This window comes from Artibeus jamaicensis, unplaced genomic scaffold, assembly GCF_021234435.1.
Source record: "Artibeus jamaicensis isolate MK-2021 breed Jamaican fruit bat unplaced genomic scaffold, CSHL_Jam_final contig_497, whole genome shotgun sequence".
Classification (NCBI taxonomy): Eukaryota; Metazoa; Chordata; class Mammalia; order Chiroptera; family Phyllostomidae; genus Artibeus; species Artibeus jamaicensis.
In genome coordinates this window covers 8,499,424-8,524,982 of record NW_026521863.1, presented here as the reverse complement: position 1 = coordinate 8,524,982, position 25,559 = coordinate 8,499,424, and the positions used below count along the sequence as shown (strand labels likewise).

General features: G+C 44.1%; 1 protein-coding gene across 3 annotated transcripts in view; it reads left to right on the top strand.

The window, feature by feature from the left end:
• The window catches only part of TIAM2 (TIAM Rac1 associated GEF 2), a 197,910-nt gene that overhangs the window by 115,944 nt on the left and 56,407 nt on the right, over nucleotides 1-25,559 (top strand). For all 3 annotated transcript variants that reach the window (XM_053668779.1, XM_053668780.1, XM_053668778.1), the window contains exons 6-11: nucleotides 1,173-1,397; nucleotides 11,173-11,358; nucleotides 11,929-12,075; nucleotides 22,580-22,741; nucleotides 24,260-24,364; nucleotides 24,552-24,630. In XM_053668779.1, the coding sequence (XP_053524754.1) occupies nucleotides 1,173-1,397; nucleotides 11,173-11,358; nucleotides 11,929-12,075; nucleotides 22,580-22,741; nucleotides 24,260-24,364; nucleotides 24,552-24,630 (904 nt within the window). The remainder of the gene's footprint in view (nucleotides 1-1,172; nucleotides 1,398-11,172; nucleotides 11,359-11,928; nucleotides 12,076-22,579; nucleotides 22,742-24,259; nucleotides 24,365-24,551; nucleotides 24,631-25,559) is intronic.

The window sequence follows — 25,559 nt, the reverse complement described above, 5'->3', positions numbered from 1 at the left end:
GCAAAACGTGTTTCTCAAATGCCTCTTGACCACACCCCATGATGCGTGTAGACATGGTGCGGGCTGTAGACTATACCTGGTTGTGGGGTCATGGAAAGCCTCATAGGTCCTGGGGTCAGGTCTCCCATGCACTTGGTCCTGGACGCCCCCGCAAGCCCTGCAGGACAGAGTAGTGTTCTCTCCCTGACCTGGGAGTCTGCAGTTCTTCGAAGTGTTCCCAGAATCAGGGCTAGGTAGACGCCTTGGTCACTAACTGCCTTACAAGAGTCGGGGACTGAGATTTGATTTTCCTTTTCTTAAAAGATAGTTGATTACTCTTTGCTGATCTTTATAGCCAACTGATGAATTGATGTACATCTGAATTCCAGGGAAGGTAAATACATCAGATTAAGTCTACAAGGACTTCTTAGGGGCAAGGGTGAAATGAATATTTCATTTCGTGATTCAGGCAAAGTAAGAGATTAAGAAATTGTCCCAGCAGGGCGCGATCCCAGAGAGCGCTGGAGGTGGACCGTAGTCTGAAAGTGCGTGGTTATTTCTGATGCGAGGGCACTGAGGTGCTTTCAGCCAGCTTAGAACCGCCTCTGCCCATTCTGCTTTATTCAGACTTTCCTCATTGTTTTTAAAATGAAGTATTTTTCTTATACGACAACATTGGGGTCTTTGTGTCTTGAAGGTACTGGAGGGTAAAGAAATGAAAAAAATTTTTTTCATTGACATTTTTCATAATTGAGTCCATACTACAGATGAAATTACATATCCAGGTTTCAAAATGTGACATTTTAATCCTAAGACTTTTCTCATTCTCTTAAAATTATGATCATACGCCATCTTAAGGGAGTGGCCTAACGCACACTGTGATGCTGTACCCCAGTTATCTTATTACTCCTCGTTGTTGGCTTACAGCTTGGTTCTAGCTGGTCTTCCCAGGACTAGCTAGATATTTGGGGCTCTGTGGTTCTTTCTGCTCTGCTCTCGATGTTCTCGCAGACCTCTGGAGTCAAAGAGGCTTGTGAGCCTGAGTCAAATGGTCGTGTATGGTTTTGAAATGGAAGTTTCTGAAGTGCAGATGCCCCTGAGCTTTTACTCATCAAAGCCCAGCCTGCCACTTGGGAGCGTGCTCTGTGGTAAAACAATGCCTACTCTTTTTTTTTTAACCCTCCTATGCTCAGGCCACTAGCCAGACCGACCTGGAAAACTGGATCACTGCCATACATTCGGCGTGCGCATCCCTTTTTGCAAAGAAGCGTGGCAAAGAGGACACAGTCCGGCTACTGAAGAACCAGACCAAAAACCTTGTTCAGAAGATAGACATGGACAGCAAAATGAAGAAGATGGCCGAGTTGCAGCTGTCCGTGGTCAGCGACCCGAAGAACAGGAAGGCCATAGAAAACCAGGTACTATTTATTTACACGAGTATTTCCTTCTGTGGCTCACGCCACTCACAACACACTCGGATGATGCCAGTGTTTCTTCCATCACTGGGGGAAACAGTTTCTCTGGCTTCTCATTTCAAGTCCTCAACGGGTGAACTTTTGTGCTGTGGGTGATGTGACATGCTCCCCAGTCTTTGGTTGCTGGGCAGGTATCACGGCATGTTTTCTGCCAAAACCTTTTTCCTGATATTGAGTAGCTCCTTCTTGCCTGGCCGATTCTCAAAAATTCTCAGAAGAAAATCTACATCGTGAAACCACTAACTAAAAGACTGGACAGGTACGATTCTAATACAAAGGATGGCTTTGGTAAGAGCTGTGGGCACGACAGCTGTCCCGGTATCGGTGGGTCCAAAAACCCAGCATTTAAAGAAATTTATTACAGTTGAAGTGCTAAGGACAATGCTTTCTCTGGCCTAATTTCACTTTTGTGTAACAATCAAACGAGGAGTTTGTAAGCTGCTTGTCTGTTAGAGGAGCAGAAGCATCTTTTTGATCATTTTCTTCGCTCGGACAGCCCAACGTTTAGATGAGTGTCAGTGACAGATGCAGCGCCCCTGTCTTCATGAGCACAATGAAAGCAGCATCTTTGGCCGAGGACTGAGGCAGTGACGTGGAGGGCAGGCCAAAGTGGGACAGTCAGCGGGTGGTGAATGGCACTGGTCTGAATGTACAGTTTCAAAGACCTGGTGTGGAGAGACACGGCCAGGGCTTAGTTTACATGGAAAATTAATTTCAGACCTTTCTTTCCCTTTTCTTTTCCTTTCCCTTTCCTTTCCCACTTCGAAATCTTTTTATCGGACTCACAGGGCTGTTTTCCAGGCATCTTGTCAGCAAGGCAACCTGACAGGACACACTTCTGAATTTTCACGTGTCCAGAAGGCCCAGTGACCTTTCAGCATCTGAGATGATTCAGGGAGGGATGCACTGTCCCCCCGGAGGTCAGATACTTTAAAGGTTCTCTGAGTCTACAGTTTACTAACAGACTAATATATAAAATGCTCTTCATCATAAGACTGTCTGATTATATAGGTTAGGAGTAATAAATAATAGTAATTATAATGTCAGGGACACTTTCCCAAGGTGGCATTGTTAAATATGGAAAATAAAAACTCTCTTTTGGATCCCATGATTCTGCATTTAAATGAGATTCACTGTTAAATACTTGTGTGATTTTTCCCATATGACTTGAATGCAGAGTATGTAATTTTTATAATTCTGTAGAATCTTAAGAATAGTATCCTACATTCCTGAATTGAACTGTTCCTCCATCAGACTCTGCCACTTATTTAAAGAGTATCTGCTAGAAAACCACAAACTAAAAAATAGTTGTAACAAAGAGCCGAACAGGAAGTTGGAACTGCCCGGGAGAGTGACAGGAGGCGGAGGGGTGTCTGGCGTTGGACAAGAGCACAGGCCTCCAGGGGCTCTGCTGTGTCATCTCCACCTGCTTCCGACCTGGGAATGTGCAGGTCCTCATCTCCTAGCTCTCTCTCTGTGTAGCATCTAGGATTATGGTGCTAGGTCAAGGTTACGTGACAATTGAAAAGCCAGAGGAGAAGGAGAAAGGGTTATCCTGGAGTTTTCTTGGTACCGTGTCTCACTGGTGGTCCTGAATTTCCAGGATCTAGAATCTTCACTCTGTATTATTGGAGGGGCACCTTGTAGATTCACGTGTCTTGGAGTGTTCAGGGTGCCCCAATCAAACAATTGCATGGTGCCCTGGCTGGTGTGGCTCAGTGGATTAAGTGTCGGCCTGTGAACCAAAGGGTTGCTGATTCCACATGCCTGGGTTGCAGGCCAGGTCCCCCATTAGGGAGGACTGGTTGATCTGTCTCTCACATGTTGATGTTTCTCTCCCTTTCTTTTTCCCTCTCTTCCCTTCTCTCTGAAAATAAATAAAATCTTTAGGGAAAACATCTCATAGTGACTGTAACGGGGGGAAAAGTATGGTTTTGACTTTTACCAGCTCTCTAAAATGCAACTTCAAAGCCAATGCCAGTCCCCTGGAAGGGATGCCCAACCTGGAGTTTTCAGACCCTCCTGTATTGTCAACTGTTTAGGTCCAGAGAGAGAAAAGGAGAATTTAGTGACATTGAATGGCTCCTGGTTCATTTTTTAATCTTTTTTTCCTCCTCCCTTCCCCTCTTTATGGCCACAAGACGTCCAAGTCAACATTTGCAGAAATTTAATGTTTTCTTTAAATGCCACGTATTCCTTTGTGATAGTTGATAAGTACTGAATTCACCACATCACAATCGGTGGTCTTCTCTGAGTGGGAGGTGGGGGATGACTTTCACGTAAACCCCCACACAGATGCAAAGGTCTGGGGCAGTTGGGTGGCCGGAGGAGAAGCTCTTTGGAAAAATTAGGCCAGTTATCACTTACGGCCCATTATACATGGTTGACTGAACCATCACTTCAACGATTTTAAGCAACTACTAACTTTTCATTTCAATTCTCCCCGCCCCCTCCCTGTTTTCCTCACCCCTCCCACACATCTCATGTCAATGCTTGTGAGTTTTCGGTAAGAAATAATTAGGGTTGATCTTCAGAAATTCCACCTGAAAATATTCTCACCATGTTAGTTAGCAGTTTAAGGCTGTAATTTTGTTATGTTTTCCCAGAGGGCTTTGCAGCGGGTAACATGAACTGTATTTTCCATGCCCACTGTCCTTAATTCATTTGCAAGCTGGTTGTAAAGAAGCTATTTGCTCTTTACTTGCAGACACCAAGTATATGGAACATTAAGGGGGAGCAAGCGCATGCTTAGAATTACTTTTATGAGATAGTCTTTAGAGAGTATGATGTGATGCTATAAAGGCAAAGGCATTTACAAAGCAAGACCAATAAGAACATGATGTCTCAGATAGCCCATAAGTATCGTTTTTTCTAAACTACCTTTTGAAAACTCCTTTAAAAGGGCAGTGCTTTATCCACTTACAATTTACAAATCTCAACTTCACTATATTTTATTTTGCATGAAAGAAAATATGATTTACAAAGTGCTTTTCCCCAAAGACCCCCACGCACCTCAGATAAAGTCATTTATAGCTGAGTAATAGTTGCACTTCCAGAGTGATTTATACATGCAAGATAAAATCTCTGCCACCAGTTTGAGGTCCTTGGATGGAGAAGGTCATTGTCAATGGCTTTTCCGAGTAAAAAGACACTTATGATCACAGTAATGGTTGAACTTCCTACTGTTGTCTGATGACCACGGGGCCTTCAGGGTCTGGGTGGGGTGGGATGACGCGTTTGCCCTTATCCAGCCTGGGGCTGACCACGGGGCCAGTCAGCAGGCTGGCTTCCTTTTGAAGTTCTGAGGCAGGAAGGGCTATAAATTCAGTCTAGTGAGGACTTCATTTTCCTTTCTGTTCATTATTTTAAACAAGTAAACAGGGACAAGTCCTCACCACCCTTAGGCGGTGGAGGCCTCCTCCCAGATGGCTTCCTCTGTCCTCCCCCACCCCAGCTGGCTCTGTGCCTTTCCCACGTCCGGTGGGTAAATTGGCCGGGGAGGGGGGGGGGAGGAGCCACTGGTATGGGGGTGATGCAGGCAGAGCCCAGGCTCAGTTGGTGGGCTTGCATCTGCTCTGGGTTAGTGACACATGGGTGTCATCGTAAATATTTAGTTTGTTTTAAAATCATGAAGAGGATGGAGTGAATTTATACAGTTGGAAACTGGTGAAGAGTATGAAGTGAACAAAGCCTTGAGGGAAGTGCAAGACAGGGTATGGGGGGCGGGTGAGAAAGCAACTCAGGGAATGAGCATTGGAGGGTCCGTGAAAGGCAGTGAGGGAGACAGGTCCGGAGCACAGAGGGGGCCGGGCCGAACCCTGGGCCTTGTTCAGGAGGCAGCAGGGAGGGGCTGGAAGGATCTGGGGCGGGAGGTGAACTCCCAGTTTCACCAGTGAGAGCTTACAGACTGCAAGCTCTGGGCTGGCAGGTGTGGCCAGACGGGGGTCTCCGTCCCTGCTCCCGCCGCATCGTTTTATAATCATCTCCTGGTGTCAGGGTTGCTCCTCGTGCAAAGCAGGACCCCCTGAAGGATTGTGACTTTCCAGGTCTGTTCCCCTGGTACTTAGCTTGAGCTGGTCAGCGAATGGACCAGTGTCCCCTTTCCTCTAGACTGAGTGCTTGGGGTCCTTCTCCATCCCTGCTGCTCACCAGCTCTCTGCTTCTTTCCTCCAGACGTTCCCCACTTCATCCCCAGCTAATATAACATATCCTCAGGCTATGACCAAGTATGATTTCACAGTAACTCCATGAGGTAGGGCTGTGTGCCTCACCCGTTTAATTGCTGGCTAAACCAGACCCTTAGAGAGGTTAAGTATCGTATGTTTTCTAACGTCACACAGCTGCTAAGTGGCAGAGTTGGGACTCGAACCCAAGTCTGTGCTCCTAAACAAAGGCCGCTGATGTGTCTCTCCGTAAGACTTTTGTGAATCGGGTTGTGTTCCACTAGCAAATTAACTAGGTGATGGCTGGTTTTACCTAAAATAGAAATTAATCCTTAATTTACTTGATTCCATAACTTGGAGTTCTCAGCTCAATTTGATGGGAAATTATTTATTACGAAGCTGGATTTTATGGAATGTGAATTATAGGGAAAAACCAAAACAGCGGACTCTCTGAGCCTTAGCCGGTTGTTCCAACTACTCGTTGGCTTCTGTGTGGTCCATTGCCACTGCAGGGGTTCCTCTGGGGAGGGAGGTTGTAGCGCTTGCAGAGCATTGCCTGGAGTTTTTCAGCTTATTCTGTCAAAAAGGAAACCCGACTCCGTGTTTAGGACAAACCCAGTCGTGGACAAATGACCAAGGACTGTGATCAGATGACCAAACGGTAGAAAATGTTTTTCTAGGAGCGCTGGGTGTGGTGTGTATGTGGCTGTCACCTTTCTTAACATGTCATTGTTCCTGTGCCGTTTAGTGTGACCCTTGATGTCCTCCCCTTCCCTGTCCCCAGAGTGAACCCTGACCTCCCGAGCTCATTGCAACGAGTGCAGCCCTTTTGGCGAGAAAGAGGAAACTTGTGCATTGTCTTTGTGCCAGCGCTTAAACAGGGGACCTTTCCTCCTTCCTTTTGTTAATTTTTCTGTTTATAGTGAAAGATAAAACCTCCTTAGAGTGAGTTTCGTTCATCCTTGAAATTTGTACGTTTTGTGCATGGACATGAAAAGTAATGAAAGCTCAATCTATATAGAAGTCAAGTTTTTATTCTCATGTCCTGAGATTTATCTTAAAAATGAAGAAATGGCTAGAGATGATTGTCAGTTTTTCAGGAATTTTGAAAAAGAAAAAAAAACCCATGTTGGTATAGGAGAATTGGTTTGGGGCATTTTAATTTTTGATAATGTTAGGAAAAAATCTCCAGAAATTCCCTGATAAATGTGGTATCAGCTAACATTACTATTTCAGTGATGATGATGATGGACATTTCCTAAGGTGGTATAAATAAATAGCTACCGGACTGTCTTCTGCTTTTCCCTTTACGGTTAGAAAATATTGGGCTGGCCAAAGAGTTCATTTCACTTTTTTCCATAATATAAAAGATGTGTTTTTTATTTTCACCAATAACTTTATTGATTTGGATATTCCAAATATGTTAGCTATCTCCTGCATAACATTTATTGGTATAAAATGTATAACATTTACTTTTCTCAGTGTCTCGATTTGGTTGCTATCAACTTCAACTGGTCTACCCGGAGCATCATGCAGCGAGAAATCTCCAGCATGAAACTTTGCAAACCACTTTTGACATGTTCAGTCCAGCACAGCATCTTCTTCATACACTGCACAAATGGGTTTTTTGCAATTTTACCATTCTTGAAATAATAAAGCATAACATTCAAAAAATGTTGTATATTTTCTTCCATCTTCAATATTAAAATGGCTACACAAAAATTCACCAATTTTAGTGTTTTTTAAAAATGCACACTGATATGGCAGCTGTTACAATACAGTCTGACAAAATTGTTTCAAATGAGGTTCAAGACAATTAAGCTCTACTAGAGCCATTTTACAGAAAGAAAATGCACTTTTTGGCCAGCCCACTATATCTTTACCTCATCTTTTGAGGTTTAATCTTAACATATATTATAACTTTAAATTTGGGCTGAACTTGAACATGCTGGTAGGAAATTGAAATGCAAAATGTTCAAGACAAATAGGGCATCCGAGTGAGAGCATAGATAGTCTTATAGCTTCTACATATTAGGAGAACATTGGGGATTTGTGGGAAGAAAAAAAGTCAATGATTGGATGAAAATTTAAATGGAAGTTGCTGAAGTGGTTCTTGGGCAGAGCAGAGGTTTCTGCCTGATGAGCGAGCAGACCTGGGACTCGGCTATGTCACAAGTGTTTGGTAGAGGCTCGTCCCCACATACTGTTCACACCAGGATCAGCCTTTGGCCTTTGCTTATCTGGAAGGGCTTATCGTGTGGCCCTGGTCAAGTCACTTCCCTTCTGGGCCTCTGTCTCCCCTGCTGAGAAAAAAGGTGTTGTAATCCTGGTTCCCCAGCTAATTCTTGGCCTCTGTTGCCAGACTTTCTCGTTATTATAAGGCTGATTTTGAGCTGTGGGTCCAGTCTTTTTACTGCCCTCTTCCCTCCAAGTAGGCCAAGCCTCTGATTCTCTGTCCTCATTGTACTGTTACCTGCATATTCTCCCAAGTCCTTCTCTCCAACTTCCATGAGTCTCTGGGGGGAAAAAATCAAATATTCCATTGTTTCTAATCCAACCACAAATCCTCACTTAGCCTCCATGACTGATTCACTGTATAAAATAAGCCATGGCCTTAAAAACAAGATAATTATTGTGTTTAGATATGGAATAGAAGTGTGACTAATGGCAGCTTACTCTGCCATAGAGGTCTATGGGGATGAAGGATGTATCAGTCAGGGTTCTCCAGAGAAACAGAACTAATAGGATCTAGGAAAAAATATATATATAAAGAGCTTTATTATAAAGAACTGGTTCCCATGATTATGGAGGCAGGCACGTCTCAAGATCTGCAGTGAGTCAGCCAGCTGGAGACCCAGGAGGGCTGGTTCCCATCCTAAGACTGGCAGGCTCAAGACACAGGAAGAGCCACTGTTTCCATTCAGGTCCAGAGGCAGGAGAAAGCCAGCTTCCCCGTGTGAAGGCCATCAGGAGGGGTTCTTCCTCACTTGGAGGAAGGGTCAGCCTTCTTGTTCCACTGAGACCTTCTGTCGGTGGGATGAGGCCCACCTGCATTTGGGCGATGTGCTTTACTCCAGTACATGCATTTAAATGTGGGTCGCATGCACAAACCCCCTCATGGAAGCACCCAGAAAGAAGAATGTTTGACCACTTAGCTGGACACGCCGTGGCCCAAACTGACACACAATGAACCATTACAAAGGCTCGGTCAGAACTGTTGGAATGGAGAAGTCATAAAGTCTCGTCTCGTTTGTATCTTTTACTAAATTCAACTTTGGAATGACCTCTACAATGTACAGTATTGACTGAGATAATTAGTTCCTTGAGATGTGATCACCTACATTAGCCAACTTCTTGACCTTTCTGAGATCTGTTTGAAGCTGTTGGGATCTCCCAGCCCCGTCTTCCCTCCAACAAACTTAACTCTGCATCTGAATCCATACTCTTCCCATGAATTCACCTGCCTTTGGTGCCAAGTTTTGGGCGCACAGGTCCAGGTGTGCTGGGGATTATCAAAGTGTTTCTGACAAAATTTTAGGATTCGCTGTTTAGGATGAAACTGTCTTCACCTTCCAGTGGTGTTTTGCTAGTCACATAAATACATGAAATGACTTTTAGAAACACTGTAAATAAACTACAGAATTCAGTGAAACTATAAGAGACTGTCATCTTCCCTGATTGATAGCAATTGACATGGGCTTAGAATTTATTTAATATTTTTGTCTTTTTAATCCACTGTTGGTGGTATGCACTTATCTTCTGGTATCTAGTGATTCCTTTTTTTTTTTTCTCTCTCCCCTGCCTCCACCCCTAATGGAAGCCCTAGAAAGTATTTTGGAAACTATTTCGCATGGAAATATAAATGAGGGAGAAGCTTTAATATACTACCCCATCTAGAAATAGCTGTATAGTATTAGAAGACAAAAGGATGCATCTGCAGTTGTGGATTTTCAGGAATCAGCTAGAGAAGATGTTTGTGGGACGGGCTGGGAGGGTCGTTTTCCCTGTAGCTTCTGATCAGTGTCAGTTCATGGTTCCGTTCTGCCCACCCATCACTTCTGGAACCTAGAATTCTCTAATGTTGCAACTGAGTAGAGGTCTGTGGTTTCTGTTTGAAGGGTCTTGTCAGTCTAGAACAGCAGTCCTCACTAAATCCAGACCCCAGAACTGCTGGAGGTGGCTTGGAAGCATAAACCGCCCCAGGCCTCACACCTAACGGGGGAGAATCTTGAGGCATTCGAGCTGGGCATCTTCGTTTTTAAAAGCCACCGGTTGTGCTGGTATTCATTCAAGGCTAACACCAGTAGGCTGTTCCATCACCAATAAGGGGGTTGCAGAATTTTAAATGAGAGCAAAATCACTAAGGAGACTGAGATTTTTTTCAATACAGTCTGGGAATTTGTTGTTTGCTGACAAAAAATGATGAATCAATGACTTTTTTAGATCTTGTAGCCATCATATTTCTTTTATGCAGAAAGTTTGTACAGTGACCTTCCTAAGAAATAGAGATGGAGGACTTGGGTGGGGTCCAGGGAAGACCCCGAACTGGTTCTGCTTTTGTCTGGGGAGAGACCGAAGGGCGCCCGGTGTTGAATGTAGGATGTCATGCCCATCCAGGATTAAAGTTGACTGTGAAAGGTGGGGATCTGACTGGGTGTCAAATGTGGCAAAACTGGAGACCCAGTGGTGCAAATAAAACAGCACGACTCTAGTGCTGAATCGTTTACAAGCCTCCACCACAGACCTGCTCTTGGACTTTGAGTTTGCCCTCGACACCGTTTGAGGTCCGGCTCTCTGCTGTCCTGAGTCCCCATGCTGGCGAGTTCCTAGACCTTCACCTGCTAGTTTATCTTTAAATGGAGGTAATACTTACACGTATTTTGCCGTCCTTGGAAGAAGGGAGGCCGGCCCCTAGAGTTTGACTGTCTCTTTGCCAGCTCATGACCTCACTTTCGAAGAAGTGCATAGAAATTTCTGTTGTGTGTTTTAATTTTATTCCGGTGGATAGATGGCGATTATTCTCTAAGATGCTGAAAAGAGGGATAGAAGCTTTATTTGTCCTGACTCCTAAAGTCCATTTGCTTCTTATTATCTTGAGTTCTTTGCTCAGAATGCACAGAGATGCGAAGTTACTGCCTCCATTCGTCCAGTGCTTGTCTGGTGCAGTTCTGTTAACCTGGTTTAAAATCAGAGGCTATAAATGTGAAGGGGAGTGAAACAAAGTGAAATGCGGACTGACTTGTGTGCCCTGCCTTGGGTCAGTGGGATTTAGAGCGCTGGCATCCCCCAGAGGTCGTGGCATTTTGGTAAGGCGCCCCCTTGGGACCACCAGCTTTATTTTACTTTGGGCCATCCTGGCCCGGTACTTACTGTCTGACCCACTGCGCTTTGGTGGGAGGGCTCCGGCTAGGGTGAGCCCTCCCACCAAATTTCTACCCTGCCACACCAGGGGAAGTAGTTTTTTTTTTGAAGTTTGTGAAAAGGATCACATTCTCAACTTGAGCCATGAAAACTTCTCATTTTCACTAAAGTTGCCCCTTTTCTTATGTAAACAGATTCAGCAGTGGGAGCAGAACCTGGAGAGGTTTCACATGGATCTGTTCAGGATGCGCTGCTACCTGGCCAGCCTGCAAGGCGGGGAGTTGCCGAACCCCAAGAGCCTCCTAGCCGCTGCCAGCCGTCCCTCCAAGCTGGCCCTGGGCAGGCTGGGCATCTTGTCAGTTTCCTCTTTCCATGCCCTGGTAAGTGCCCCAGGGAGGATGGTGGCCCTCGGCTCTGCTGTGACTTAACTCAGTGACTGACCAGGGCCCCCAGGGGGCGAGCTTCCTGGGATGGAGTGTTGAGACGCTGCATGAAGAGTCCTGGCTTCCTCGCTGCTGCTTCTAGGACTCCAGCTACTGGTAGATGCTTATTAAATATTCACATCTGCATCTGCCTTTCAGTCTCTTCCTAATCACAAGGTCGTCACAGTGGGGTGAAGAATTAAAGGGCTGGTTGGAGGTTGTTTTACTGGACTTTCTGAAATCACGCCCCAGGTGGGTGATTTCTGCTGGTGGTACTGGCTCAGCCTGGGGGAGGGGGCTCTCTGTGGATTGTTTTGCTGATTCTACTGTCCTCTATGGAGCGATCTGAATGTTGTAACAAGGCCTGTGTTATGCAGATAAGTGATGTCTCTGTGGCGGATCCAGCTCTGGTGTGTCCAATGTGCAGTGGCCTTGGTACTGGGCAGAAAGCACTAACAGCAGGCTGGGCTTACTTCTGTTAGGTCAATAGTATGCTTTAAGACCTTTTAAAACTGTGTTTTGAATTAGGTATGTTCTAGAGATGACTCTGCTTTCCGGAAGAGGACACTCTTACTGACCCAGCGAGGGAGAAACAAGAAGGGCCTGTTTTCTTCATTAAAAGGGCTGGACACACTGGCAAGGAAAGGGAAGGAGAAGAGACCTTCTATAACTCAGGTGAGTTCCTCCTCGTGGGAGGGACTGCAGGTCGAGGGGGAGATTCTGGGGCTTCTGCTCGCTGCAAAATGTTCATCGTCTTTTAAGAATGAGGTAAAATTTGGTAAGAGGAATGCAGTCTTAGCTTGGACTTTTTCCCCAAATGAAACACACAAGTTGCCGCGTCTCCTTTTGGCACCCGCAGGGAGGATACTTGCTCACTCCTGAGGTGCTCAGTAACAGAAAAAGAAGGATAATCCGAAAAGAATCCACACGTTTCTTTGTCTTTCGTACCGATGTTTATTTTTCCTCTAGATTTCATGTCACAATAAACGTGTACAATTCATAATCAGGGAAACTGCAGCTAAATGCTAAAACTCTGTGGATAGGGTGGGGCACCGTGCCTACTTAATCTTTGCAGGCACTCTGTCGTCACGTTTTACAGACGAGGAGCCTGAGGCCTGGAGAGGTTGGGGTGCTTTGTCATCCCTGTTCACACTGCATCTGAGGGGCGGGGCCAGGACTTGACCATCCTGGATCCGAAGCCCTAAACCACTGGCCTGTTGCCGCTGCTGAATCTCCTTGTGGAAGGGCAGCTTGGAAACGTTTTATGAAGCAAAAATGGCCACAGCCCTTCCTGTCAAAACGTGGCTCTTGTGCAGTGAATTGTCTTCACATTCTGAGTGCTTGTATCTGAAGTACTTCCGAGCACTGTGACTGTGGTATACGGTATGAATTTTGGATTGCTGCTCGACATGTTTTAGGATGTTTATTTTTTCAGAGGTTATCGAAAAGATGAGTTATCGTGATGATCTGATCACATGAGTGAGTAGGGAAAGTGTTTGTGATTAAGTCTGAAGAGGTTCTTGTTTTTATTTTGAACAGATTGTTGTTATTTGGAATGCACGTCCAATGTGACCCGGAAGGGAGAGTCACGTTTTATGGAACTTTATTTTCTCATTTTTCCATAGATGTTTATTTAGTTCTGTATAACGGTTTTGTGGTCGCTTATAACTTGGGAGCAGTGAAGGCGGAGGTGTCAGAGGGTTGATCAGTTCATTGGAAGGCAGAGGAAACGTGTGAATACGCTTTTATGCGGCCACTGTTTCTGTGTGTTTACATACAGTCACAAAGAATGCGCATTTTAAAATGGTGGTCCCACTTGCGCGTTAATTGTTAAAAGTGATCATTTGTTATGAATGAAAATACATTTCTTCATGATATATTGTTGTTAACTAAAGACCGTCGGACCATTTGCTAATGCTGGGCTTATATTTTTAAATTGAACTTCTATAAAGTTTAAATAATGTCTCTGAGGCAAATTCTCATTTTAATCAAGGTAGTTGATTCTATATAATTAAGTGATAATGATAAATCACGTTATGACTTGCTTATTTTTCTTTGATGTTGACACTTAGCTAATGAGATATGAGCCCAATATGGCCTTTACCCCATTGTATGTGGTAAATGTTCCCAGCATAAGATGTCTTGATAAACAGCAGCATTTGGTTGAACATTTTTTGTTTTTAAAAGATATGAAACTAATTATGGTGTTGGTATTTTTGTAACTGAATGAAGTTATTGTGTAGTAGGTACCTATAAATCTTTAAATGGCTTATTCTTTTTTTTAAGCTTTTATTTATTTTTTAGAGAGAGGGGAAGGAAAAGAGAAAGAGAGGTAGAGAAACATCAGTGTGTGGTTGCCCCTCACATGTCTTCAACTGGGGACCTGGCATGCAACCCAGGCATGTGCCCAGACTGGGCATTGAACTGGCGACCCTTTGGTTTGCAGGCCCACGCGCAATCCACTGACCTACACCAGCCAGGGCATACTGGCTTATTCTTTAATGTTTATTACTCTACAAAATCTAGAAGATAATCAGAAAAAGTAAAGGAAATTACTCCTAGTTCTTCTATTCAGACACAATGAGCTTTAATATTTAGCCATATTTTATCCCAATATTTATGTCATGCACATTTAAAAAAATAGTCATAAGTTTGATTTTGGTAGCTTTGCCCAGTCAAATGTGAGCTCTGCCCCACATCTTTGGAAACATGTACATCTTGGTTAAAAGCAACATCAAGAGGACCTAAGATGACTCGAATAATAACACCGTAGAAAGTAGAATGTCTAAGCAGAGGGGAAGGGAAAGACCCAACTTTTCAATGCGGTGGAGTGGGAGATAGTTCAAATTATGAAATCTTATAAAATGTTATAGAACTTACTTTTAAGTACTGAAAAGTGTAGCTGCCAAACGAATGTGCAGAGCCGTTTCATTAGTCATCTGCCCCGCTTTCTATCAGATAGTTGGTTCAAGGGGCAGCCATGATCTTCCAGAACTCAGCTGCCTCCAAACTCTTGTCCCTCCAGGAGATGCTGCCATAGAGGACAGCGCTTTTGTTTTACATGGTGACCCAGGGGCTAAGTGAAGAGGGCAGGGCTAGTTTTGAATCTTGACATGAACTGGCTGCTCATGCACCTTGGCTATTGTCAAAAGTACTGTGTGGTGGCAGTGGGGTCTGAACCAGGGTAGAAACCTCTGCTCAAACCCTGTCCCCTCCACCTCCCATCCCCAGAGGTCAGGGGCGTACAGCGTGGGTGATGAGAGGTCCAGCTTGTGCCCGCAGGCCCTGTCTGTCCTTAACTCTCTCACTAAGTCCAACCTATGGCAGGGTGAGCAAGCCACATCCAAACTTCCTTCTTTATAAATCATGCCATCAAATTGGTAGACTTTTCCTAGTGCATGATTTCCAGTTCCTGCCCCTTTGTTTCTATACACTTGCAGGGCCTATTTCAAAATCCAGATCGAATCACACCTTTCTCCAGGGATTTTACTGTTTTTTTTTTTTTTAAGTATTGCTCTCAGATGCTTGGTTCTCGCTCCATATCACCTCTTACTGTCAGGCGTCCCAGAGAGTGTCTGCTGTGCCATGTTTCCCTGGACAAGCTTGTAATGAGGGCCTGTGTACATTACTGCTTATGTAGATCTTGGGATTATGTGTATATTCTCAATATAGAGCACACTGTCAAGGACATATAGTCTTGCCTAATACATTTGCCTACTGTCTATATTAGATGTAGTCCTTTAATGGTTGAGAATTGTTTGATCTGCAATAAAACCCCATAAGTTTGCCCTGGTGTGTTTGGCTCCGTGGATTGAGCATCAGTCTGTGAGCTGAGAGGTCACTGGTTCGATTCCCTGTCAGGGCACATGCCTAGGTTGCAGGCCAGGTACCCCAGGAGGCACCTGACTGATGTTTCTCTTGCACATCAATGTTTCTCTTCCTGTCTTTATCCCTCCCCTCTCCAATATCTAAAAATAAATAAAATCTTTTTAAAAGCTCATAATTTAAAAATTATATCTCTTCCTGCATTCAATAATTTAAAATTCTTACTTTGAACGTTGATATTACATCATCAGAGCATTTTCTATTAACAGAATTTATGTTGGACTTGAATATAATTTTGCTAAAATATCCATTAATGATTGGAATTAATTATTTAAGTCGGGCTTAAATTACCAGAAGATATTGTGATTTAATCGGCAAGTCCCCTTGGTGTTGTAATGGGCGAGAGGAAAGTATGGCAGCATCTGTTTCTTAAAGCGTCTGTATTTAAACAGCCATCCCTATTTATTTTAACTAAACACGGCTTCTGATAGAGGGATGCTAAAGAAATTCCTTCGCCTTCTAGGGCTGTGTTAATTGCATATTTACATTTCTGTACTGCAGACTCAGATAACTGGCTTTAAATTGAGTTGCAGATTGAATTAAAGACATTTGTTTTTATGTATCTCTGGGACTTGAAATTCTGCCTGTAGCTGGTTGAATAATTAATATTACGTTTCACTAGTTTTCCTCTGCTAATCATTCTTGGGGGACCTTTATAACTTGCACAAACCACGTATTTGTATACAGTCAGTATATTATCGGTATGTCCATTACTGTAACACAGAAAGGCAGTCATTCCCGAGCGTTGGGAGACAGGGGGTTTGTGGCCGCTTTAAACTATTCCAGTCTATTTGGTGCATCATGTAACTGTTCAACAGTGACTCACCCTGATTTGAAATCTGTTAAGGTTGGAATAAAGCCAGCCCTGTTTGAGCATTTTTTTAGAGGACACTTTGGCTAGCCCCAAATGAAAGCTTTTTATAGGTACTTCTTGATGAGTAATCAGGAGTCTCAGTGAGTGTTTGCAGGGCGGTGTTTGTTATGGGGATGGTGACAGGTCCCCCGCTGAGGCCAGGGCGGGCAGCTACTCCAGAAGCCTCATTGCAGAAACTGTGGAGGCCCAGCCTTGGCCCTGGCACCTGGAAAATTGGCCTGGGGTGTCCCAACAATCTGTGGCATCCAGTGAATGAGGCATTGTCACATTAGTCATTAGCTCCAAACTGGAAAAAAATTACTGATGTTGGTTTTTAAAATGGAAAATATGAATGAAACCATATACTCTTGATTATAACAGTAGTTTGAATAGAATATCAGTGTGGAACCCTACATAATATACATACGTGTACAGATGGGTGGATGGAAGGGAGGAAAGGAAGGAAGGAAGGAAGGGACATTGGCCATTTTCCTGTCACTTTATTATTTTATGTTATTTTTTAAACTGAGGCCTGGACAGAGACTGGCCTTCGCTGGCTTCTGCTGCTATTTTTTATAAAGGTTTTATTTACTTATTTTTAGAGAGAGGGGAAGGGAAGGAGAAAGAGAGGTAGAGAGACATCAATGTGTGGTTGCTCTCATGTGCCCCCAACTAGCGACCAGGCCTGCAACCCAGGCATGTGCCCTGACTGGGAATCGAACTAGTGACCCTTTGGTTTGCAGGCCCACACTCAATCTACTGAGCCACACCAGCCAGGGCTTTCCTTTCATTTTAACTGATGTTTCGACATCAACTCCCCAAGGAAATAGACACTTTTTCCTCTGTGGCATTTTCTTCTTGTTAAAAAACCTCAGAGGTGTGAGTTCTCTTGTTTTCTCCTCATCTCACTTGCTAACAGACTTTCCCCTTCCCACCCGCCCAGGTGGTGTGGGCCCCTTTGTGACAGCCGACTGTGACTTTGCCACTCCCTTCCCTTCCGGGATCCAAGTAGCAATTACAAGCCGTTTGATCTGGCAGCATTTGCTGCGAGAACACCCGGAGTTTCTGTGCCTCTAAGGAAGCAGAAGGAATTTGACCCGTGCTTTTGGGACCATTCATATGGTAGCAGTAGTAGTAATAATAATAGTAGTAGTAGTAATAATAATAATAATAGCTTCTGTGGAAGTTGCCCTACAAGGGGGGTTACAGTGGTTTGTAAACCTCAGATGCCCGGGCTGCAGGTCAGCGACGGCTGGTCAGAGCTGGACTGCAGGGGGGTCTTCCGTCAGTGGTCGCCACAGCCCCCTGGGGTGATTCCCGTTCAGGTCTTTACAGTGGCCATCGTGGGGTCATGGTGGCTAAACTCATTACACTGTAATGCTGCCGTCCAGGCTGAACTTCGACAAAGTTCTTTCACGTGGTTGTGGCCCTTGCTACAACAAGGCACGGTGTCTGTGCCATCCAGTGCCATTCCTCACACTAGTCCCCGACGCCCCCGCCCTCCCCCTCCCCCCACCCCCAGAGGCTGCCATGCACAGCCCCCTTCAAAGGTGAAAAGAACTGAAGCCCAGAGACTAGATAACCAGCCCTGCCAAGGCTGGGATTTGACCCAAATTGGCTGTGATATTTTACTGTCTCCGTCTGTCTTCTCCGGGACCTGGAAACCTGAAATGGGCTAATTGGAAACTAATTGTCAGGGGGAGGGCGAGGGGGAGTAGGAGGGAGGCCGGGTGTGCAACAGTTTTGACCGAGGTAGCCAACCACACGCTCGGGGTGAGTCATTAAAGATTACACTGGAAAGAGTGTTTTCCAGATGGCTCCATTTGTTGTGTATAGTTTCGAGATCTTCTGTTCCTTTCGTGAAATAGAATGTAGGAGAGGATTGTCTGGCTCATTGGGAATAAAGCATGTGTATTTTTGGCATGGAGAGCATTGCCCCTTGAGGAAATCAATCAAGTTTGCCGTCGAAATGGGCAAAATGTACAACCACCCAGGAGAGCTGTAAGCACCAGATAGCTTTTTCTTTTTCGAGTTCAAATTAAATTCCACATTCTCGACGCCTCCTTTGAATAACCAGGTTTTGCCTCTGTAATTGCACACACTTCTGGGATGTGTGTGTGTATTATATACAGTAAAAAATTAGTTATAAATTTTCATTGAGGGATCTCGAGAAGTTCTGAGTCCTCCTTGGCTTTGATAGGCAGCTTGTCTTTGGCCATCCACTCCACCTTAGGTCAGGGGTAGACTCAGGAAATGATTCCTCAGAGCTGTTGTGGGCACAAGGCCCTGTTTAATTACATAGAATGAGAATATTTCTTTTGTTCTTTCTTCTATCTCTGTATTTCCCTGCACAACTAGTCTCTTGTCTAGGACTTTCCCCCTGCTAATAATCTGTTAATGTCTCTTCTTGAACTTTTAGGGAAGATTAAGAAGTTGATACTCTGTAAACATTTGAATAAGGTACTAAGAATAGACAGCTTTTACTTGCAAGCCTATGTATGACAGAGAATTTCTTGTTGTTTCCAAGTCGACGCTCCTGTGTCAGAGGTGTACTGAGTGCAGGAAGCAGTGTGTTGAGGGCTGAGGAAGGAGGCCCAGAAGCCTCTGGTCTTAGCACCTGGGGGTGTCAGAGCAGCCTGGGAATGACTGTCTCGTGACCTGGGCTCAGCCACGTGCTGTATACCAGGGACCCAGGAGAGCGGACACATCTAATTGCGTGGAATTGGGGGAATGATGGGAGTGAGCAGGAGGCGCTTCATGAGATGGGAGGAGCATTTGAAACTAGGTTGAAGGATATGAATGGTTTCCGCCCTAGAGCTGTGCAGAAGGTAATGGACTTGAAGGAGGGTCCAGAAGCACAGGTGGCCTTCACTCCTTGGGGGGAATGGCAGGTGAGCCCTTTTATTCAACCAGAACATGGTGTGTGTTTTATATGATGGAAAGGAATTGGGAAAGTTAGGCTGTATCCTTTTTGTGGGGAGGTGACCGCCAGGCTGATATTTCTGTATGGTGTTGTGGTGGTGAGCACATGTTCAGGCCAGGTTTTGGGGTTCAAATCCCCACAGTACCACTGGTCACACCTCCCTTTGTGCGCTGGAGCAAGGTTCTGGGATCTTCCAAGCCTCATTTTCCTCACTTGTTAAATAGAGGGTCGAGAAAATGCTGACCTCCAAGGGCTGGGAATGGCAAGTGACTTGACTATTACAGCCTGTCAAAGCTGATTCTACTGGCCGGAGCGACAGCCTCTACGAGGGGCAGGAGGGATGGCAGAGGAGGACAGGGAGCTGTAGGTGTGACTCTGCATCTCTCCTGTCCCTCCCCCACCCGTCCATCGTCCATCCTCAGCAAAGTTTTTCCTGTTCTGTTCTAAAAGTGCGAAATGGAACTACTTGCAGCTGGAATGGGGACTGTGATAGACTCTGGACCAGCTGCTTGTGTGGTTTCTTACTCCACAGTGACCTCTGCTGGGGTTTAGTTAGATTCTGAGCAAGTGAGTTCTGAGAGGCGGGGTCTGCACCTTCAAGGCAGGACCTGGCTGTTGCTGCCTCACGTGGTTGAAATCGCTGCCTAGATGCCAAGAAGTACCTGGGAGATTTTCTAGGGAATGAAGTGGGATCCCGGAGATGAGGACCCTTCAGGAGACAGTGCTGTCCAGGCGGATTCCCTCGTCCTTGGCTCCAGGCACCTGTGCCTCCATTTCTCTCTTGTTTCTGCACTTGAGGTTCATATTTGTCCCAGGCTGCCATCATCTGTCCAGGAAAATGCGCAGGAAATGACACATCCATGACAGTCCGAGAAATGCCACTCACACTCACAAATGGGGACCCAGAAAGATGGGTCTCTCTTACTTTGCCTCAACCTGTTTTTTTTTTTTTTAGATTTCTTTACTGTATTTTAATTTTTAATCCTACATAGGATCTTTTACTTTTTTAATGTATGGGATTCAAAGTATGAGAGGGGGACCCAAGAAATGGAATTTGTTTATAAAAAATTGTGTACTTATTCTTATGTTTAAACTTGAGTCACTTTCAAGGTACTCTCCATTTGATGTAATACACCTATTGAGAAATTTTTCCACCACTCAGCAGTTTTTGAACTGGAAGATTTTTAAAATATATTTTATTGATTATGTTATTAGGATTGTCCCATTTTCTCCCCTTTATTCCTCTCTCTCCTGCACACTGCCTCCCGCCCTCATTCCCCCCATTTAGTTCATGTCCATGGGTTGTACATATAAGTTCTTTGGCTTCTACATTCCCTATGCTATTGTTAACCTCCCCGTCTGTTTTCTACCCCGTCTGTTACCTACCATTTATACTACTTATTCCCTGTACCTTTTTCCCTCCTCTCTCCCTCCCCCACTGATAATTCTTCATGTGATCTCCATTTTTGTGATTCTGTTGCTCTTCTAGTTGTTTGCTTAGTATTTTTTTTAGGTTTGGTTGTTAATATTGTGAGTTTGTTGTCATTTTACTGTTCATATTTTTAATGTTTTTATTAGATAAGTCCCTTTAACATTTCATATAATAAAGGCTTGGTGATGATGAACTCCTTTAACTTGATCTTATCTGGGAAGCACTTTATCTGCCCTTTTATTATAAATTATAGCTTTGCTGGATAGAGTAATCTTGGATGTAGGTCCTTGCCTTTCATGACTTGGAATACTTCTTTCTAGCCTCTTCTTGCCTGTACGGTTTCTTTTGAGAAATCAGCTGATGGTCTTATGGGAACTCCTTTGTAGGTAACGGTCTCCTTTTCTCTTGCTGCTGTTAAGATTCTCTCCTTATCTTTCATTTTGGGTAATGTTATTATGATGTGTCTTGGTGTGTTCCTCCTTGGGTCCAACTTCTTTGGGACACTCTGAACTTCCTGAACTTCCCGACATTATTTCCTTTGACAGATTGGGGAAGTTCTCCATTATTTTTCAAACAAATTTTCAATTTCTTGGTCTTCCTCTTTCCCTTCTGGCACCCCTATGATTCAGATGTCGTAATGTTTAAAGATGTCCTGGAGGTTCCTAAGCCTCTCCTCATTTTTTTTGAATTCTCATTTCTTCATTCTGTTCTGGTTGACAGTTGATTTCCTCCATCTGCTCCAAACCATTGATTTGAGTCCTGGTTTCCTTCCAGTCACTGTGGTTCCCTATAGATTTTTCTTTATTTCACATAATGCAGCCTTCTTTGCTGCCTGGGTCTTTTTTATGCCGTTGAAGTACCCAGTGAGTTCCTGGAGCATCCTGATAACCATTGTTTTGAATTGTGCATCTAATAGTTTGGCTCTCTCTTCATTGCTTAGTTGTATTTTTCCTGGAGCTTTGATCTGTTCTTTCATTTGGGCCTTTTTTTTTTTGTCTCAGTGTGCCTGTTATGTAGTGAGGGGAGGAGCCTTAAATGTTCACTGGGGTGGGGAACAAACATTGTAGGTGCCTTGTGACACTGTATGTGCGGTGGGGTCCAAGAGGGAAAAGTGCCGCTTCATCCACTCTCTCTGAACTCGAAGATTTTGATGCCTTTTAGTGCTTCTGCCTTATTCTGTTTCACCTCTTTTGCATCAGCAAAACGTTTTTTGTTTGAGGACTTTTTTCATCTGGGGAAATGAAAAGAAGTCCCTCAGGGCGAGATCCTGTGATTAGGGATGGTAGGGCGTGGGAGTCAAGACACTGTGGGTCAGGAACTGGGGAACACTCAGCACGGTGTGGGCAGGTGTGCTCGTAAAACACCCACCATGAAGTGGGGAGACGTGTTGGAAGGGTCCTCAACAAAGATTCATGGAAGCTGAACTCAGAAGTACAGGTTAGCACGAGGTCATTGAATTGCTGTGGTGAGGAAGTTTAGGAAACTGAATTTGTTTGGAAAAGGCTTATGTTTGGGGATGGTTCCTAAAAAATATCTAGATGTGAAATAGAAAAAATATCTTCTCCAGGATGAAGGGTCAGAATAAGTGAGAAGAAGAGCACGCTTGGCTTAAGTGCAGTTCAGGGCTGGGGTGCAAGCAGCCATCGGGGGCCATGGGCGAGAGCGTATCTGAAGTCCACCAGGATCGTGGCGCCGATGTCACGGTGCCTCTTCTCAGCCTTCTCCTTGAGACCAGAGAGGGTGGGGATGAAGCGGTCCTTCCACCGACTGCAGGGCTGCAGGCTGGGCTGGGAGGCAAAAGGGCGTGGAGACCAGAGCTTGGGACAGGGGTCAGCCCACATCTTCTCTGCCTCTATCAACAGATTTGAATGAGGTACTGAGATTAAGGTCCCTGGGCATCAGGTTCATGTGGGTTGAGGAAATGCTGGGCTTGTCTGCCCCAGCGGGTCCCGAGGAGCCAGACACATACGGCGTGTGAAAGGGTTTACTGTGAAATGCGCCTAGGATTAAGGGGATAGTATATCAGTAGTTTCTCATTTAAAAGACATCACATCTGTGTGCATTTTCTCTTGGGATCTAAACGCAGGTCGATGAACTTCTGCATATGTATGGTTCCGCAGTGGATGGCGTTTCCCGAGACAACGTGTGGGAGACCCAGGCGTACGTTCACTTCCAGGACAATCAGGGAGTTACTGTGATGATCAGGCCGGAACACAGGGTAGAAGATGTCTTGACTTTGGCATGCAAGGTAATCGAGTTTGCTGCCTGAATGTTGCTTTCCTGTGCCTTCTAAATCTATGTGGTGTTTAAGACCTCACTTTCTACACCAGGGAACATTATTAATTAACATACCTATTAATTAGCATTCTCCTTCTTCATCTTGTAGAAGTAGGAGTTGTTAGGGCATGACCCCTTGCCTTCATAGAGAACCTGAGCTATTTTGCTGGAATTCTGCATCTTTCTATCTGGAATAAATATGAAGGCAGTTGTTATTTAAGTTACTTAGGGGCGGCGCCTGGAAGAAAGTGGCATAAACAATGAAGTAAGTTTGATTTAATTCTAAGTACTTCTACCAAGTTCCTCTACATTAAAGAAGCCACTTGATACCATCCACAGTGGTTTCAGGGAAGACTGTCGTGAGACGTTCTCTTTATTATTCAAGTTGGGTTTTATTTCTGAAAAGGTTGCTTATGATAAGTCTTAAAGAGAGCCCGCTGAAATGGATGAACAGACTCAGGAGCATCAGAGCAGATGTTGTAGACCACCAGATGGTGCAGGAGAGCTGAAATAGTTTTAAGTTTTCAGAGAAAAGTGCAGTCAATTATGTGAGATGGTAAAGAAAAAAGGCGTGTAGAGTTTGGTAACTCTTCACCATGTACACTTAGGAGAGGTGGATAACCCTTCATTTTAGTTCTCCTTTGTCACTTTGAGTTAAGCCTTAGTATATCAGACAGTTATATGTGTAGCTCATATTATTCATTTAATTTCCTTTTACTCCATTATGTAAGGTTTTTATTCAGGCAGCCAACAAAGTCGTTTTATAGCAATGACATCAGTTTTTAACTTGGTCAAGTTTCTAAGTCATAGGGGATGTCAAAAGTAGTGGGTTGACTAGACCCAGGTAGAACCTAGACCTGAGATAACTTCTCATTGTTGAAAGTGAGAGAGAGAGAGAGAGAGAGAGAGAATGCAAGTGTATGAGTGTGTACATTTTTCTTTTGAAGACTTTTTAGAGTAGGAAATTCCTAAATCTGAAGTCTGTGGCATATGAGTTTGTTCACATTTCATAAATTTCTGTACTTCAGTGTGGGAAACAGAGTTGGAGACAACTAATATGTGAAGAGAGAGTGTTTGCTGAGACTAGTGTGGTACAGGGGTCGACAAAGTAGGTTGACAGTTGTAATAGAAATAGATGATAGAATAATAAAATGAGAATAAACATCGTGTTTCAAGTACTCACACCCGTGAACCTGCTTTTACTCGCCTCACTCACTCTGTTATCTACTGTATGTTCCCAAAACCTCCTTAGAAGGTCTTGTGCTTCCAGTGACAAGCAGTTATCATTTAGAGAAGATCTGCTTGAAAATAATGATTTTCTTGCCCATTTAAATTCAATCTTTTCTATATAGGTTTCAACTCAGCAACTTACATATGGCCTTTTTTTATTTTTTTTTTTTTTACAAATTTCCACTGTGATTTTTAACAAACAGTGATGAATTTAGAAAGAATATTTATAAAGTGTGAATAATTATATTTCTCCTGATAGATGAGGCAGTTGGAACCCAGCCACCATGGCCTGCAACTCCGAAAACTGGTAGATGAAAACATCGAGTACTGTATTCCCGCACCCCACGAATCCATGCAAGACCAGGTGCGTGGGTCAGCCCCAGGGGGGGAGAGAAGTCTGATCCATTCTTGGTGGCCTCTTCATTTTGACACTAAGTGCTTTTGGGGGAAAGTTCGGCTGAAATTTGGCATCTAGTTTGGAAACAATCCAAGTAAATTTCCAAGACATCATGACATCAAATCCCTGACTTGGCTGTTTTTACCTTCGGCAGGTTTATGATGAAATCGAAGTCTTTCCCCTCAGTGTCTATGACGTGCGGCTCACGAAGACGGGGGGTGTGTCTGACTTCGGTGAGCATGGGCACAGCCTTCTCCTTTTTTCCCCTAATTTTTCTCTTTAAATGTACATTTTCAGAAATCCTGACAGTAGTTTCTGAACTTCATCTTTCTTCAATTTTTATTTATTTCGAGTAGCGGGCTAAAAAGGTGTATTAATATTAGGGAAGGATGCCAAAATGATGAAGGGGAATAAGTATAAGTCGATGAGACATTTGAAATGATGACGATAACACTTACAGTGGGTTTACTGTGTGCCGGGTCTGTTCTAAGCTGACTAACTGCCTCATGATGCGTGTGAGTCACGGTGCTTGTCATCTCCACGTCTTCGCTGCCTTTGCTCTTAGCTAACCTTCTCCCCACTGGGGAGCCTCCGTTCACGGCTCCTGGCTGCCATCTCCTCCCTCCTCCCTGACGTGTCGATCAGATCTGCCCTTCAAGAACTAACTGAAGGTCTAACTTGCTTGAAGAAGCCTACATGGTTGCTTGATATTTAATGCTTGCGTTTCTGTTTATCTGTATTTAAACTTGTCTTTGAGCTCCTTATTGACTGTGTTCATGTGTTAAAATTCAGTTCTGTCTTTCATTCTTTTACCATACAAACTCAATAAGTAGATAATCGTCAATGAATATCTCCATAGAAAGACTATTTCTTGTCTTGTTAAAAATATTATTAATATACCAGTAATTATTTTTCTTAAAATGATTCCAGCTGATCAAATTCTACTCTTGTTTATAATCTTCAAGTGTCCTGTTTATGATCTGTTCTTCGTTTCTTAATTTCCATAATCCTTTTGACCCAAATGTTAGGTCGCTTTTTGCTTAAAGCCTTCTTTGCATTTTGTCTGTCCTTGTGTTGGCCCTCACTCAGCTTCCCATGGTCACCCTTGTGAATCTCCTCTGCACTTGAGTGACGGGCTGAATGAAGACAGTTGCACAGATGC